At 34.9% G+C, this 17694-nt stretch overlaps 1 protein-coding gene across 1 annotated transcript; it reads right to left on the bottom strand.

Annotated features, from left to right (window-relative positions):
- Positions 1-16165: 16165 nt before the first annotated feature.
- On the bottom strand, positions 16166-17163 carry LOC128641015 (E3 ubiquitin-protein ligase RNF182-like). Its single transcript, XM_053693537.1, has one exon. It carries the CDS (start codon positions 17161-17163, stop codon positions 16453-16455), a length of 711 nt encoding a protein of 236 aa, XP_053549512.1. The 3' UTR covers positions 16166-16452.
- Positions 17164-17694: the final 531 nt, after the last annotated feature.

The following is a 17694-nucleotide window of genomic DNA, read 5'->3' on the forward strand; positions in this document are numbered from 1 at the left end:
GCCTGTTATCTGAGCACTGGCCTGCCTGTTATCTAAGCACTGGCCTTCCTGTTATCTGAGCACTGGCCTGTCTGTTATCTGAGCACTGTGCTATCTTAGCACTAGCCTGCCTGCTATCTGAGCACTGGTCTGCCTGTTATCTGAGCACTGGCCTTCCTGTTATCTGAGCACTGGCCTGTCTGTTATCTGAGCACTGGCCTGCCTGCTATCTCTGACAACTGACCTTTCTTTTTAAATTTGACTTATACAATAGGTTTCTCTAGATCTCACTAAATACCTTCTAAGCACACTCAGATAAAACGTTATCCCCTCAAAAAACGTTCAAGATATCTAAAAATAAAAATGCTGGAGTACAGAGTTACGCCCTAAAAAAGAATTAAGGCTGAAGGTTGGAGTGTTTTAAACTAAATATGAGATACCTTATTAAAAACGTATATAAGTATATCAAAACTATTAGAAAAGAGCATATGTCACTTTCAAATGTAATCTTCTAATCATTCCACTAAATGAATGTTATATAAATATTTAATAAACCATTTAAAACAATACAAATAGTACAATACACTGTTCAAAAACAAGTCACTCTCTAATCCACCCGGTAGGCTGATAGTATCGGGTATTAATTCATTAACCTCAAATTTGTCAGCATATGTGGATAGTTTCTTGCACATATATGTGGTAACACTACCATCATACATTAAAGATTCAACACATCTTTAAAATTTATTAGGAGATATTGTATGGAGGGAAGATTATATTCTCGTAACTCGTGACGTGAATTCCCTGTACACAAACATCATCCATACATTAGGTTTAGAAGCTGTAAAATTCTTTCTACATAATGATGAAGAAATTCCGACTGTACAGGCAGATTTTATATTACAGTGCATTGATTTTATTTTAAATAATAATTATTTTAACTTTAATGGGGAATTTTTTATCCAAACAAAAGGAACAGCAATGGGCACTAAATTCGCACCGAGTTATGCGAACATTTTTATGGGACTTTTTGAATTAGAAAATATTATGCAATCACATTGGAATAATAATTTAATTATGTTCAAAAGGTTCATAGATGATATCTTTATTGTATGGAAAGGAGGAGAGGAACTCCTTAATTTGTTTATACAGGACCTAAACCAAAATACTTGGGGTTTAACTTTTACACATGAAATGAGCACTAATAAAATCGATTTTTTTAGAAATCCATATTTATATAGAAATTAATCAAATTTTAACTAAAACCTTTTTTAAAGAAGTGGATGCAAACAATTATATCCACTTCCAGAGCTGTCATTTGGATTTATGGAAAACAAACATCCCCAAGGGTCAATTTTTAAGGTTAAGAAAAAATTGTACAGATGTAATGACATATAAGGAACAGGCCTCAATTTTAAAAGAAAAATTTATCGAACGGGGATATGATGAAAATATCATAAATACAGCAACACTAGATGCAGAACATAAAGACAGGAGGAAACTTATTAAGAAGATTTTAAATAAACATTGGTATTTAGTCAAAAAGGATTCTTTATTATGTGACCAAATCAGTGATAGACCGAAAATAATATATAGAAGAGCAAAATCCCTAAAAAATATTTTATCACTGAGTGAATTCTGTCACAAAAAAGGGGAAAATAGAGACAAGACTTTGACAGGTCAAAAAATAGAGGTTTTTTTTTCCCTGCTTGAGCTGCAAGGCCTGTAAGTTTAGCAACAAAACTAAGATTGTAGAAGCCAGCCACTCAAATTTTAAATTCTATATTAAAGAAGTTATAAGGTGTACTGACAGTAACATAATATATATGATTCAATGTCCGTGTAAACGGCAATACTTAGGTCAAACGAGTCGCCCATTAAGAGATAGGATAAGACAACATCTATTAAACATTAAGTGGGGCTTCGAAGATCACTTATTATCGAAACATTTTAAAGACTGTCAGAGTACAAATGGGTTAAAATATTGGGGCTTGAAAAAGATAAATCTACATAGAGGGGGCAATTTAACTAATACCCTCCTCTTTTCCGAAGCTGAACTGATTTTTAAATTCAATACCTTAACCCCAAATGGCCTAAATGCTGAATTGGATCTAAATCCCTTCATTTAAACCCTTTTTATTAATATGAACACTATCCTTTTAAATAAAAATAATAAAATTATCCTTTTAAATAAAACTATAATTTTAAATAGAAACAGTTCTATGAGTTTTCTATAAAGTTTTTTATAAGGTTTTTTATAGAGTTTTTTATAAAGTTTTTTATGAAGTTTTTTAAAAAATTTTTTTATAAGTTTCTTATGAATAAGATTTTTATTGTTCTAAAAAATTTTTTTATATATATATATTTATTGTACTTTTAAAGTTGTTTCCTTTGCAAAGCATAAAGTACAAAAAATTGTATATGAAATTAGCCTGTATGAAATTAACGTTTAAAAAGAGATTTAATTTCAAGTTTATTCACATACCCTTTAAGAGATTCGTCTATTAGTGAAATTGAAACTGAAAATCTATTCAAAAAAAGAACTGCTTCAAAAAAAGGATTGCTATAAAAAATTCCCTTTTTTTCTCTATATAGCGTTTAAAGGTGTAAAGAAAAATAGTTATTATCTGAAAGGAAGATTTTAATTACATTTTTTTTTATATAAGATATTTTACTTGAAGGACAAATGTTATTCTCAAATGTAACTGCTTTAAAACATATACTTCTTAAAATAACCATATTAAATGTATATATACAGAAGGAAATGCTATATGAACTTTAGATGAATATGTATTCATAAAAAGTAAGTTTTAATTGATTGTTATAAAAACTATATGACTATTTTTTCAATTGACTATTTAATATTTTTTGTGTATCATAAAATTGTAAAATCGGAAATGAACTTTAAACATATGGGACTATAAATCTAAGAAATGCTGAAAGAAATATCCTATATGATCCTAAAGATATTCACAAGAGATATATAATTAAATAAATAACAGAACATCCCTTTAAGACATAAATAAAATGTCCCTTTAACCAACGGATATAAAAGATGGATTCCAGCCAACTTCCTGTCATCTTGATAAAGGCATCTATGTGATGCTGAAACGCGTAGAAGTGAAGGAAGTTGTGACTTATATTACCTAAACAGCTGATACGAGTTCAGTTGTACTGAAAGTAAAGAAGCCAAAGATTATCCGACATCATACAGAGGGTGAACGTCACCTCAAGCCTGGGAGTGGATTTCTACAAAAAAGCTGCAGCTTAAACATTCAATTGATAAATCTACACGGGCACTTTCCAGGATACCCGGTAACTGAAACGGAAGGCTCAGGTAAGGGCTTGAACTAAGAAGCCGCCTCAGAGATATCCAGGACACATACGAGGTAAGAGCGCCTTTCAGTTACAAGTGGTTAGAAAGTTAAAATCACAAAAGACTATTTGGGAAAAGCAAAAGACAAACGCTCCGGTCCCATATTGCCACATTTGCTTTCTTGTTGAGAGACGATATCCAATTTTTAAAAAAAGGGAACCTCCAGAATACAAACAGCTGATTGGCTAAACATCTTCTCAGCTGATCAAAAGTGCATAACGGCTAAAGAAACGCCGGATTTTATAAGTATAAGCTGCTACAAGTTACTGGTTTTAAAGTTCACTACTAACAGAAACAAAGTTTCAACACTCAGCAATATTAATTCAATGCAAATTTATTGCAACAATAAGATATTTTATGAATCTATAAAGACATTTGTTTGGAACCTTTTTATGCTTATATGAAGCCAGATATTGAAGCACTCTTTTATTAATAGATATAAAAGAATGTACTAAAGCTTACAAGTTATATGCTATTTTTTTATATAGTCATTGAGGATATTGCATGATAATATTCGATAAAAGTTGTGGCCACAACTAGAATTTTTGAACAGTGCATTGTACTATTTGGATTGTTTTAAATGGTTTATAAGAAGATTACATTTGAAAGTGACATATGCTGTTTTCTAATAGTTTTTGATATATTTATATACGTTTTTAATAAGGTATCTCATATTTAGATTAAAACACTCCAACCTTCAGCCTTAATACTTTTATAGGGCGCAACTCTGTACTCCAAATTTTTATTTTTAAATTTGACTACTGCCCTGTTCACTCTATCTACATCAACTGCCCTGACTGTTATAGTGACTTGCTTTCTATTTGCCTATTATCAGGTGTAACCAATGCCATTAAAGACATTTTGGTTTCTTCTAAACAAGGAAATTTAAAAATATTCATATTTTTTTTCTTTCTCCCTTAAATGTGTGTCTTATGGAGCTCCTATCATCCCTTTATGAGGGCATGGGCTTAGGATAATCCTGTAAATAACTTTCTAGGTAATTGACTTTGTATGAAGATAACATAGCAGTGGTGGGTTTAGTTTTTGAGTTATCCAAGCAGGTTTATACAGTTTTGGTGCCTCCCTCCTCCTATCCAGTTTATGTTGATGCCATTGCATAGTCATATACTGTGTATTTATGTCAGCTGTGAAACTTGCAGTTATAACCTCTTCATGTTTACCAGTACACAATAAGCTACAGGTGCAGCAATACTGCATGTCAGAGAGCAGTGCAATTCTACAGTAAAAAAGGAGCAGAGGACAACTTGTTTAATACAGCATTGGCACAAGGTAGCATCAAAGACTGGCAAGAGGGATAGCAAGCAGACATAGACTACAGCTACCAATAAAGTAGGTATAATCTTACACTTAAAATGGATACATGGCATAAAAGGGCTTATACAGTCAGCACAATTATTTATAACATTACAGCTGATTGTTCAAGTCAGTGGGTCAACTCTCAGTCTGGCTATATCTGACACACAAAGCTAAAGTACATTTTCTTCTTCAATAGAAGATGTACAATAAATTACAATAAAACAATATTTTATGTACATAGACATGGGTCACACAAACACAGCTTACACATTTTTAGACAAAATAAATACAAATTTACCTTAGCCAACAACACCAAACACATATAGTTAAAGAAATGGTGATAATTATCAGGCTATGATTCCATCTTTAAAATAATTTTGTCTCGTGTGCCTACTGAGAAGTCCAAAAGGATCATACCTACTTACCTTTCTAAAAGCACAGCTGTAAAAGTAGTCATAGACTTGGCATATTATTCCATAGTACACATTAAAGGGACACTAAACTGCTTAGGACAACTACTGTACAGTAGAATGGTAACTTATCACCAACATACTGTTTTTGCTCCTGTGCCTGCAGGTCTCTTCAAAGCTCATCTCTTATTTTAAACCATTACAGGTGCTGCTTGGTAAAGCTTCACATCTTCATACTGGGCGCCACCATTTTGGAGATCATTATTTTATCCTGTGACAGAAGTGGTGCACATAGAAAAATCAATGACTTTACCAACTTTTTGGAAAGTCAACACCAGAATATTTGTTGTTTTAAAAGCTAGACAATCCCTTTATTACCCATTCCCCAGTTTTGCATAACCAACACGATTATATTAATATACTTTTTAGCTCTATGATTACCTTGTATCTAAGCATCTTCTGACAGCCCCCTGATCACATGACATTTTATTTATTATCTATTGACTTTCATTTTAGCCAATTAGTGCAGTGTCTGCCACAAGCCACGGACGTGCTCACAATCGGCTAGATTACGATTCTTGCATTATGAGGGGTGCGGTGCTAACGTGCAGTTTTTTCTCACTGCTCACTTACCTGCAGCGCTGGTATTACGGGTTTTTACAGTGAGTGTAGAGCAAAATTGAGCTCCATACCGCACTCCAATACCAGCACTGCTTAATTTCCCCATAGACATCAATGGGGAGAGCCGGCTGAGAAAAAGTCTAACACCTGCAGAAAAGCAGCGTAAAGCTCAATAACGCAGCCCCATTGATTCCTATGGGGAAACACATTTTATGTTTACACCTAACACCCTAACATGAACCCCGAGTCTAAACACCCCTAATCTTACACTTATTAACCCCTAATCTGCCGTCCCCAACATTGCCGACACCTGCATTATACTTATTAACCCCTAATCTGCCACTCCGGACATTGCCGCCACCTACATTATATTTATTAAGCCCCCATCATCGCTGCAACCTACCTACATTTATTAACATCTAATATGCCACCCCCAACATTACCGCCACTATTCTAAATTTATTAACCCCTAAACCTAAGTCTAACCCTAACACCCCCTAACTTAAATATAATTTAAATAAATCTAAATAAAATTCCTATCATTAACTAAATTATTCCTATTTAAACCTAAATACTTACCTATAAACTAAACCCTAAGCTAGCTACAATATAACTAATAGTTACATTGTAGCTAGCTTAGGGTTTATTTTTATTTTACAGGCAAGTTTGTATTTATTTTAACTAGGTAGAATAGTTATTAAATAGTGATTAACTATTTAATAACTACCTAGCTAAAATAAATACAAATTTACCTGTAAAATAAAACCTAACCTAAGTTACACTAACACCTAACACTACACTACAATTAAATAACTTACCTAAATTAAATAAATACAATTAGCTAAATTACAAAAAACCCTCACTAAATTACAGAAAATAAAATAACAAGATATTTAAACTAATTACACCTAATCTAAGAGCCCTATAAAAATAAAAAAGCCCCCCAAAATAATAAAAACCCCTAGCCTAAACTAAATTATCAATAGCCCTTAAAAGGGCCTTTTGTGGGGCATTGCCCCAAATAAATCAGCTCTTTTACCTGTAAATAAAAAATACAAATACCCCCCAAACAGTAAAACCCACCACCCACACAACCAACCCCCCCAAATAAAAGCCTAACTAAAAAAAACTAAGCTCCCCATTGCCCTGAAAAGGGCATTTGGATGGGCATTGCTCTTAAAAGGGCATTTAGCTCTATTGCTGCCCAAAGCCCTAACCTAAAAATAAAACCCACCCAATACACCCTTAAAAAAATCCTAACACTAACCCCCGAAGATTCACTTACCGGGAGAAGTCTTCAGCCAAGTGGCAAGATGTCCTCAACGAAGCTGGCAGAAGTGGTCCTCCAGACAGGCAGAAGTGGTCCTCCAGACGGGCAGAAGTCTTCATCCAGACGGCACCTTCTATCTTCATCCTTCCGATGCGGAGCGGGTCCATCTTCAAGACATCCGGCGTGGATCATCCTCTTCAATCGACGTCTTCTTCAGAATGAATGTTTCTTTAAGTGACGTCATCCAAGATGGCGTCCCTTATATTCCGATTGGCTGATAGAATTCTATCAGCCAATCGGAATTGAGGTAGAAAAAATCCTATTGGCTGATGCAATGATGTAGCTAGCTTAGGGTTTATTTTATAGGTAAGTATTTAGTTTTAAATAGGAATAATTTAGGGAATGTTATTAATTTGTATTTAGATTTATTTAAATTATATTTAAGTTAGGGGGTGTTAGGTTTAGACTTAGGTTTAAAGGGTTAATAAATTTAGAATAGTGGCGGCAACATTGGGGACGGCAGATTAGGGGTTAATAAATGTAGGTAGGTCTCGGCGATGTTGGGGGTAGCAGATTAGGGGTTAATAAATATAATGTAAGTGGCAGCGATGTCCGGAGCAGAAGATTAGGGGTTAATAAGTATAATGTAGGTGGCGGCGATGTTGGAGGCAGCAGATTAGGGGTTAATAATATTTAACTAGTGTTTGCGAGGCGGGAGTGCGGCGGTTTAGGGGTTAATATGTTTATTATAGTGGCGGCTATGTCAAAAGCGGCAGATTAGGGGTTAAAATTTTTATTATAGTGTTTGTGATGTGGGAGGGCCTCGGTTTAGGGGTTAATAGGTAGTTTATGGGAGTTAGTGTACTTTTTAGCACTTTAGTTATGAGTTTTATGCTACAGCTTTGTAGTGTAAAACTCATAACTACTGACTTTAGAATGCGTTAGGAATCTTGGAGGTAGAGGGTGTACCGCTCACTTTTTGGCTTCCCAGGACAAACTCGTAATACCGGCGCTATGGAAGTCCCATTGAAAAAAGACTTTATGAAATTTATGTAAGTTGATTTGCGTTAAGGCCAAAGAAGTGTGCGATACACCTATACCTGCAAGACTCGTAATACCAGCGGGCATTAAAAAGCAGCGTTAGGACTTGTTAACGCTGCTTTTTAAGCTTACCGCAAAACTCGTAATCTAGCTGAATGTTATCTATATGGTTTACCTGAACTAGCTCTCCCCTGTTGTGAAAAGCAAATACAAAAGCATGTGATTAGAGGCGGTACTCAAGGGCTTAGAAATTATCATATGAGCCTTTCTAGGTTTAGCTTTCAATTAAGAATACCAAAGAGAACAAAGCAAAACTGGTGATAAAAGTAAATTTGAAAGTTTTTTAAAATGACTTGCCCTATTCGAAACATGAAAGTTTTTTTTGGACTTGACTGTCCCTTTAAGCTTGCACAAAAGAGAGCAGAAGCTATACATTAATGTCAGTTTTACTAATTAAAACCAATACGTTAAAATAAGAGAAGGGCTTTAAAGAAATCTATAACCACAGGAGAAAAAACAGTAGCACAGTGAGTAGTAATTAGTAACCCTGTAACAGTAGTTGTGCCCAGAAGTTTAATGTACTTTCATTTGCAGTCCCATGACATTATAAATTGTTTCATTACAGAAATATGTTGCAATGTAAAAATGGACTAAACCCTTCCTTAGGGGAATTTTACTCACAAGGGCATTTCATTTTTAATTAGCATTTTTGTATTATACTTTCATCAACAAAAATGTTTCTTGTAAAATCTAGAACCATTTTAGTGATAGCTGTAACGATGCAGAAATTTTCAGCGCATACAGAGGTCACATGCACTTACATTTTGTGATTTTGCCGGCACAGAGAGATGATAGTGACACTTATTGTTTGGGCATGATTACAAGTGGAGCACAAAAATATAAGCTGAAAGTGAAAATGTAGCACTCAAGCAAAACAGCCTCTGGTGAGCTAACATCTTGGGGTCGAATAGCATAGCTACCCTATATCCCTCTCCTCAAAGACTTCTATGTGGTGCGCTACAAAAGCTCTAACCCTAAGGTGCGCTAAGCCTAAGTGCATTAAAAAATAGTTTTTTTTTCATTCAGTAGAAAATATTATTTAATATAGATAGATAGCTAGATAGCTAGATCGCTAGATAGATAAATAGATAGGTAAATAAAAATAACATGTTTTACGGAGCAAAGAACAAAACTGTGTCAACTATTTATATTTATGAAATAAAAGTGTTTTAACATTGTGTTAAAGTGATATGGTATATGGATAAGGTTTTGGACTGGGACAGGCTCAAAGGTTTATATCAGTGTTTCCCAACTCCAGTCCCCAGGACCCTTAACAGGCCAGATATTGATTATATCTTAACTAAAGCACAGGTGGTATAATCATATGATGGGTGAGCTGATTATTTCACCTGTGCTCTAGTTAAAATAGAATAAATATCTCACCTGTTAAGAGTCCTGGGGACTTGAGTTGGGAAACACTGGTGTATATGTATGTGTGTGTGTATATATATATATATATATGTGTGTGTGTATGTATGTGTATGTGCGTGAACATATGTACGGAATTTGGCGGCGCTATACAAATAAATGATAATAATAATAATACACACATATATATGTACACACATACAAATCCACACACATACATAAACAGCTTTTAGCCCTTCCCAGCCCAACATCTTGTTATAAACCATATCACTTTAAAACACTTTTTTCCAACATTTAAATATATACAAGTGCAAAACTTTATTTTAATATGTTTTACATGTGTTTTTTTATGTACATTTAGCACTAATACTTTACTTCAGGTGTCCAGTCGAGCTAACTTTTTAGCACTGCTATATGCTAGAGAACACATAACTCCCCACTTTAATATTATTAATGTTTAATGTAGCCACTCAATCCATTGAAAGTATAAGGTGCACTAAAGAGATGTCAGCCACTCTAAACATCCTCTGGTAATTCTTTTTAACTATTAACTTGTAATACCAGGTTGTACGGTATTCATAGTGCAAGACTGTGATATTAATAACACATTTTTTTAACTTCATGGACAAGGTATTGGTATCTGTAAAGAAAGATCACACAATAAATACATATAAATTCCTCAGTATAAATGGTAAATCTTTGTTTTGTAGGTATATTTCTGCTTGGATATCCTGACCTATTAGCCTGTCATGACATAAGCTATAGAATGATTCATAGAGGCCTATTTATCATATGTCTGTCGGACCTGATCCGACAGTGCGGATCAAGTACGACAGACATTGCTGAATGCGGAGGGCAATACGCTCTCCGTATTCAGCATTGCACCAGCAGCTCACAAGAGCTGCTGGTGCAACGCCGCCCCCTGCAGACTCGCGGCCGCCAGCAGGGGGGCGTCAATCAATCCGATCGTACTCAATCGTGTTGAATTCCAGCGATTCCTGTCTGCCTCATCAGAGAAGGCGGACAGGGTTATTGAGCAGCGGTCTTTAGGCTCGCCAGAAACACGGGGCATCAAGCTCCATATGGAGCTTGATAGCTAGGCCCCTTAGTATAAGAATGTATTGCTGAACTCTGAGGTTAGATAATGTATTCTACAAATTACCTAGCATATACAATATATATATACTGTATATATATATATATACACACATATATATATATATATATATATATATATATATATATATAGTATCATAAAATCATAAAGGATTGTCTCTCTTACCCCCCCCTTCTTATGTTTTCTCTCTTCTTTTTCTCTCTCAACTGATTTTGGCAATATCTGGGGTTCATTTCTGCTCCATGTGTGTTAAGCACAATATGTGGGATAAATAACTTGTGTGATACTGGCAATAATGGTCTAAATTCATGCCATTTGTGTGTTACTTGTAAACTTGTAATTTAGTGATAGATATTTATTCTGTGAGTTGCTGGTAATGATTATTTCAATCCTTGTTTTGTATGTATTACTGGAAATATGTGGATAAAGTATATGTTTCTGGCAATATGTGTGTTGAATCCCTGCTCTGTTTATTTTTCTGACAATAAAGGGGTGGAATCCCTGGACTTTATATGTTACTGCTAATATAAGGTTAAATTAATTTAATTTGTGCATTGCTGACAATGGGCAAGATTATAAGTGGAGCACTATTTAGTGCTCTTGCTCAAGCGTAAACAGAGGCTTTTTGCGAGCATCAGGTTGTGCTCGTATTACAAGTTGAAAGTAAAAAGTTTGCACACGAGCACTAACCTGATGCACGCATTAGTGGAACTTAGAATATTGTGAACATGTTAACGTATTCCCCCATAGAATTCAATTTAGCGCAAAAACTTGGGAAAAAAACTAACACCCATACTCGAGCATTTACCCGATCTTGTTTAACCAAGTGTGCTCAACCCTACATGAAATTTGAATGTTTCACATTCCAATGTTTTTCACATAGAAGAATATGTTCTAAGTATTCTTAAATAAATATTACTATGTATATCTGATGGATTTTTGGAAAAATCTATATCTATCTATATATATATATATATATATATATATATATATATATATATATATATATATATATATATATAAATATAAATATATCTATTTAAAAATTATTAGAACATATTCCCCTATGTGAAGAACATTGGAATGTGAAATATTTACAGTAAATACATAGTTAAACACTTTATTAAATAGGAATATTGCATAAATATGATTTTTCATGTTTTCAAATACTTGAAAAAAGGCATGCAAAGGGCTTTAACATAGAGAAGATACATACAAATACATCTCTCAATGTGTATATGTATATATATATATATATATATGTATATACATATGTATCTATGTATTTGTGTTTTACTGTATATTTACTATAAGTATTCCAATGTTCTTCATTTACAGGATAATATCCTTTTTATTGTAAATACATATTTCTATATATGTCTGTTTATACCTATACCTGCATATCTATTCCTATAGATATATAGGTATAAATATGTATTTGACATTAACAGCACCAGACATACAGGTATATAGGCATATATATTCCTATGTGAAGAACATGGGAATGTAAAATATGCATTTTGTGCATCATGTTTTGTGATTTAGATCTTAACGCAGTCCGATTAGTGCACATGAAAACGTAATATTCTTAAGGCATGTTATTGAAATATTACATATAATTTTTTTAAACAAGCTGTAAAATATTCTAAATAATCCATAGAATATATCTATATATTTTACAGTATGTTTACTAATTTTAAAAATATATATATATTTTTTTATATTTTATATGTAATATTTCAATGACGCACCTTAAGAATATAAAGTTTTGATGTGCACTGACCCAACCCATTAAGATCTAAATTGCGACACACGATGCACAAATTGCTTATTTTACATTTCTATGTTCTTCATTTACAAAATAATGTACTTTTTATAATTAAATACTTCTTTACATGTTTGATACTATTTATGTAAAATGCATATCTATACCTATATATTGATAGGTATAGACATATAGGTATAGTTATATACAGTGTTTATATATATATATATATATATATATATATATATATATATATATATATATATACCTTATTCCCCAATAAAAAGAACATTTTCCTGTAAGTAAAGAAAATTGAAATGTGAAATATGTTCAGTAAATATAAAGTAAAAAACAGAGGTCAAGTCCTACAAAAAAGGCCTTTGGGCCTAAGAATCCACCTCTGTCACAGAGTCTTACCCATTTAAGGTGCAGTTGTCCTATTTCTGCTGAGGAGAGCTAAATAACCCCAGAGCAAGCCACACAGAAATGTAAGCACCATGTGTTACACACAGTGTGGGGTGTTCACACAGCAGGACCGCTGAGAGGCTTATATTTATTGTATTGTAGGAAGTGTTACTGCCCATTACTAGAGGATCTCACTATCCCTCCAACTAGACTGTGCTCTAGCTCCTCCCACCAGCAGCAGCAGTGTTTATTGAAGCATTGCTGTTCTCTGTCCAGAGAACTTAGTTCCTCCTGCAAAAATAGTGCAGAAACTCCGCCCCATGCGTTCCCGCTCGACTTCACCCCTGGAAACACATAAATACATATGTACACACATATATACTATATATATATATATATATATATATATATATATATATATAGATATATGCACACATACACATATTTAGATATGTGTTAGTATGTATCTTTATGTTAAAGCCCTTGGCCTGCCTTTTTTTTTTTTTTAAAACACCTGTGACCTCATATCTTTGAGCCCTTATAACTTTTTTTTTTAAGTAACTGTTATTGGACATTTTTGATGTTTTTTGTGCAACTTTTTGTCTCACGTAACTCAAATTCAATTGCACTCAAGTGAACACGTTTACTTCTAATCTACTAATCTTCTATTCACACAAAAAGAGACCCCCATAACTCCACAGTACACTGTTTTTAAGATACTGTTCTATGTCAAAGTATAACAACAAATAAAATATTTTTAATTCCATTGGGCTGCAAAAACCCTAGTATTTCCTTTTGCACTCCAAATGGGCTTGTTCTTTTGAAGAGAATGGTGAACACTGCCCCTCCTTGCTGCTGCCCATCATGATTAGGCAGACCCCCAGATTACCCAGATCTGCCCCTGGAAAGCTGTCCAGCCCATATAATGCACATAGCCTGCATCTACCTGACCTGACTAACTCCTGAACACTTGTGACTCCACTCATGGACTTTCATGATGTAGCTCTCAACTTCCTGGTCCTGCAGGAAGCTGTATGGGTTATTTGCACCCCAAACTTAGGGCCAGATTATGAGTGGAGGGCAAGTTAACCCTCCTGCTTGAGCGTTAATTGCGCTAGAAGTAAGATTTTTGTGCTCATTGGATTGCACTTGCATTATGAGTTGAAAGTAAACTGTTTTTGCTCTTGTGCTAACCGGACAAGCGCAAAAATCAGAAGTTAGAATTTCACGTGCAGATTTACGTATTCCCCCATAGAAGTCAATAGAGACCAAAAAGTGGAAAAACACCCCACTCTCGTGCAAACCTGATTGCATATTCTCATTTGCGCTAGCCCAACATGAAAATATGAATATTTCACATTCCAATGTTCTTCACATACAAGAACGTTTTATTTATTCATAATACATATTTCTACATGTATCTGATGGTATTTTGGTACAATATATATGTATTCCTATATATACTGTATATATATATATATATATGTGTGTGTGTGTACATGTATTTATCTGTGTATATGTCTGTAAATACATATATACACATATAAATACATCAATACATATGTAGATATTATAGACACACATGTATCTCAATGTTAAAGCCCTTTGGCTGCCTTTTTATTTTCCAACACCTGAGACCTCATATGTTTGAGCCTTTATAACTTTTGTGTGCAATATGTTTTTAAATATTTTTTTATTATGTTGTTATGTGTTATTATGAACATAACTGTACTTTGTAATGTATTTTTGATGTGTTTTGTGACATTTTTGTTTCGCAAAACAGTTAACCACAGCTCTAAAGTCGCAGTAATCATTCTAGCATGAATCGCGATTGCCCTCAAACCCTCGCAATATACCCCTTATCGCTCGGGCGCAAAAGTTTGCTCTCCACTTGTAATATGGTCCTAAATATTTTTTTCTGTAGCCACCACTGAAATAAGCATTTTATGCAATAGAAAAAATTTCAATGACAATAATTGTCTCACTGGAGAAATCAAACCAATTTAAGACCTATTCTCAGGGTTATGACAATCTGATGACATTCATCAGCGTCTGATTATCACTAACTTACTAACCTACTATGGGCCAGATTACAAGTGGAACACTAATTAATGCTCCAGCTCGAGCGTTAATTGCACTAGAAGTAAGCTTTTTGTGCACGTCGGGTTGCGCTCATATTATGAGTTGAAAGTAGACTGGTTTCGCTCGTGCGCTAACCCGACAAGCGCAAAAATTCTTACGTGATAATTCCCCCATAGATATATGTGCACATATGTATTTATCTGTTTATATGTGTATTTATGTCTTTAAATACATATATACACATATAAATACATATCTATACAGACATATAAATATACATACATATATATCTTTAGACATGTATATGTATGTATCTCAATGTTAAAGCCTTTTGCCTGCCTTTTTTTCTTAAGACCTGAGACCTCATATCTTTAAGCCCTTATAACATTTGTGAGCAATATTTTTTTGGACAAATTTTTATTAGATTTTGTTGTTATGAGTGTAAGTGTACTTTTTAATGTATTTTTAATGTGTTTTTTTTTTTTTTGCGCTCGAGCAATCGCATTTACTTTCAACTTGTAATACCAGCGGTAAGCCCAATGAGTGCAAACACCCACAATAAACCCCTTATCGCTTGCATGTAAACATTTGCGCTCCACTTGTAATCTGGCCCTTTGTGTCACATAAGTAATGAAAATGCAAACATATTTCAACATAAACATAATTTTATAGACAGACAGACAGGCAGATAGACAAGAGATAACAAAAAACACAAAAGTGCAAAATATATAATCCCATATAACTCTTCTCATTTTTAATACTGAGGCAATGGATTGTGATGGGACTTTGGTTCTCAGAAAGCTTGTACAGGAATTGTGCCTGGCTGCCTTTACATACAGCGCAACTTCCTTCCACCCCTTGCATCAGATTTTTGTTTCCTCTTTGTTCATTTAACTGAACCATCTTTACCAAGACATTGGTTAATAATAAATAAAGCAATAGTGCTGTGTATGTTTACATACATTGGCTAATATATGATATGGTTGCCTTCAGAAAGCATGGGAATCGAAGATGGGCCTTTCATAACATTATGATTTCCCTAGCACATAAAAGCAAAAGCTATTTGCTTAGTGCTTTGTAATATTGAGACTGCCTTTGAAATAGCTGCAAGGACAATATCTTACCTGTGGCTTAACAAAAGGTGTCATGCCATAAGTACAATTAAAAGGGGGGTGGTTGGGATGCTTTAAAATGCATATGTAATATATAGGTAGATACATAGATAAAAAAATAGATGGAGATATAAATATATACACATAAATATTTCTGGGGTTTTTTGTCTGCACACATACACCAATTGAATACCAGTATTAACTATCAGAACAAGTAAAAAAAAAAAAGGAGAAATCATATCTCAGTTGAATAAATAGACTATATATATTGTTCAGATAAATACACATATAATGCTGCAGTGCAGGTATTATTACATTGATAACAGATAACGGTGGTTGGTCTGAATAAGTAGTGCTGGTGTACTGGTTAGTATGGGTACAAGGAAAAGGTGTGAATCTGAGACAGATCTACCATGCACAGAGTGCTGGTGGCCTAACTCAGGCACAATCAGGGTTGTGTGCTGGTGCACAGTACTGGCACAGCCAGGTAACAATGTTGGTGGAACAGAATGTAGAATGAAGTTAGGTGTCAGTCTGAGAGGCTGGCAGCCAATTCATGGCACAGGCATTGGCAAAGGAGACAAAGTACAAGAGTGCATGGCACCAAGCTAACTAGAACAACACCAAGAGGCAGCTGCTGAATCATCAGGAGATAAACACCGAGGGGCAGTGAACTAAAATATATGAGGCACAGAAAGCCCAGCAGGACACGTGGAACAGGTCGGCATGGGCAGCATCGCTGAGGGGCACAGGGGCCAGGAAGCCATGCTAGGCTGGATGAGATCTTCACACTCAGAATGTCTAGCACAGCCATCTCATCACCAGATCTTGAAGGTTCATCAGAAACCTCCATGATGGTGATAACAAGGCACTCTGAAGAGCTTTGACCCCCATACAAATCTCCAGGGCTCAGGAGCACTTCTGGTGCCACTGAGCAACCACGTTTGCGTGTCCACTCATGACAACTAAGTGTGGAAAGCAGGCAGCTGTCATCTGGCAGAAGTTGAAGGTCATCTGGGAGTGGTGTCTCCTGGCGACAGAACGGGCAACAGATTGTGCTTGGCCAAGTAGGACCCCAGGCACATGCCATCTTCCTGAGGCAACGGGCACAAACTCTGTGGTCACATCCCAGCACTTTAGGGCGGTGCTGTCTGGTATCAAAGCCATTATAGCAAATCTTACACTCCAGTTCCAGTGGTTCAAGCAATGGCTCCAAGGAGTCCCCATCACAAGCAGACATAACGATGGGGAAGATTTCAACACAGTGATGCAGGAATTGTAACGCTGAGGGACAAGAAAGTAAGAAAGCTATGAATTTGAAAGAAACCATGTGTAAAATTGTGAGATGCACTGAGAGCACTGGGTATTTTTAGCAAATGAACAGCTGCACCCCCCAGGTTAGTTCTGGGTATTCATATATAAAATTACATTGAATGCTTTGCTGAGTCACTGAATAATGGGCTGGTTGGTGGCAGTTCTAGTGTTGTTCTGGGGTTGTTAGGCACCCTCACCTGTTATTGTAGCACACCCCAGTTCTCTCAAAGGTGTCAAAAACAATACATTTATTGGGTAGTCCCTTTTTAACATGTTGTTTACTCTAGTAGGGCAAATAGAGGGGTAATATGGGGAAAACTGGAATTTAAATAACAAAACCAAGAATACATATTATAAAATAAAATCACCACCTCATTCTTTATCTATAATTTTGAGGTAACCTTACTGAGCACCCACAAATTATAAAGTCTAAAACCACCCATGGGAATAGCATAGT

This window comes from Bombina bombina, chromosome 1 (genome assembly GCF_027579735.1).
Source record: "Bombina bombina isolate aBomBom1 chromosome 1, aBomBom1.pri, whole genome shotgun sequence".
In the NCBI taxonomy this organism is placed as follows: Eukaryota; Metazoa; Chordata; class Amphibia; order Anura; family Bombinatoridae; genus Bombina; species Bombina bombina.

Bases quoted from the DNA above. Each gene is read 5' to 3' on its own strand.
- LOC128641015 (XM_053693537.1), bottom strand. From the start codon at position 17,163: ATGTCTGCTTGTGATGGGGACTCCTTGGAGCCATTGCTTGAACCACTG.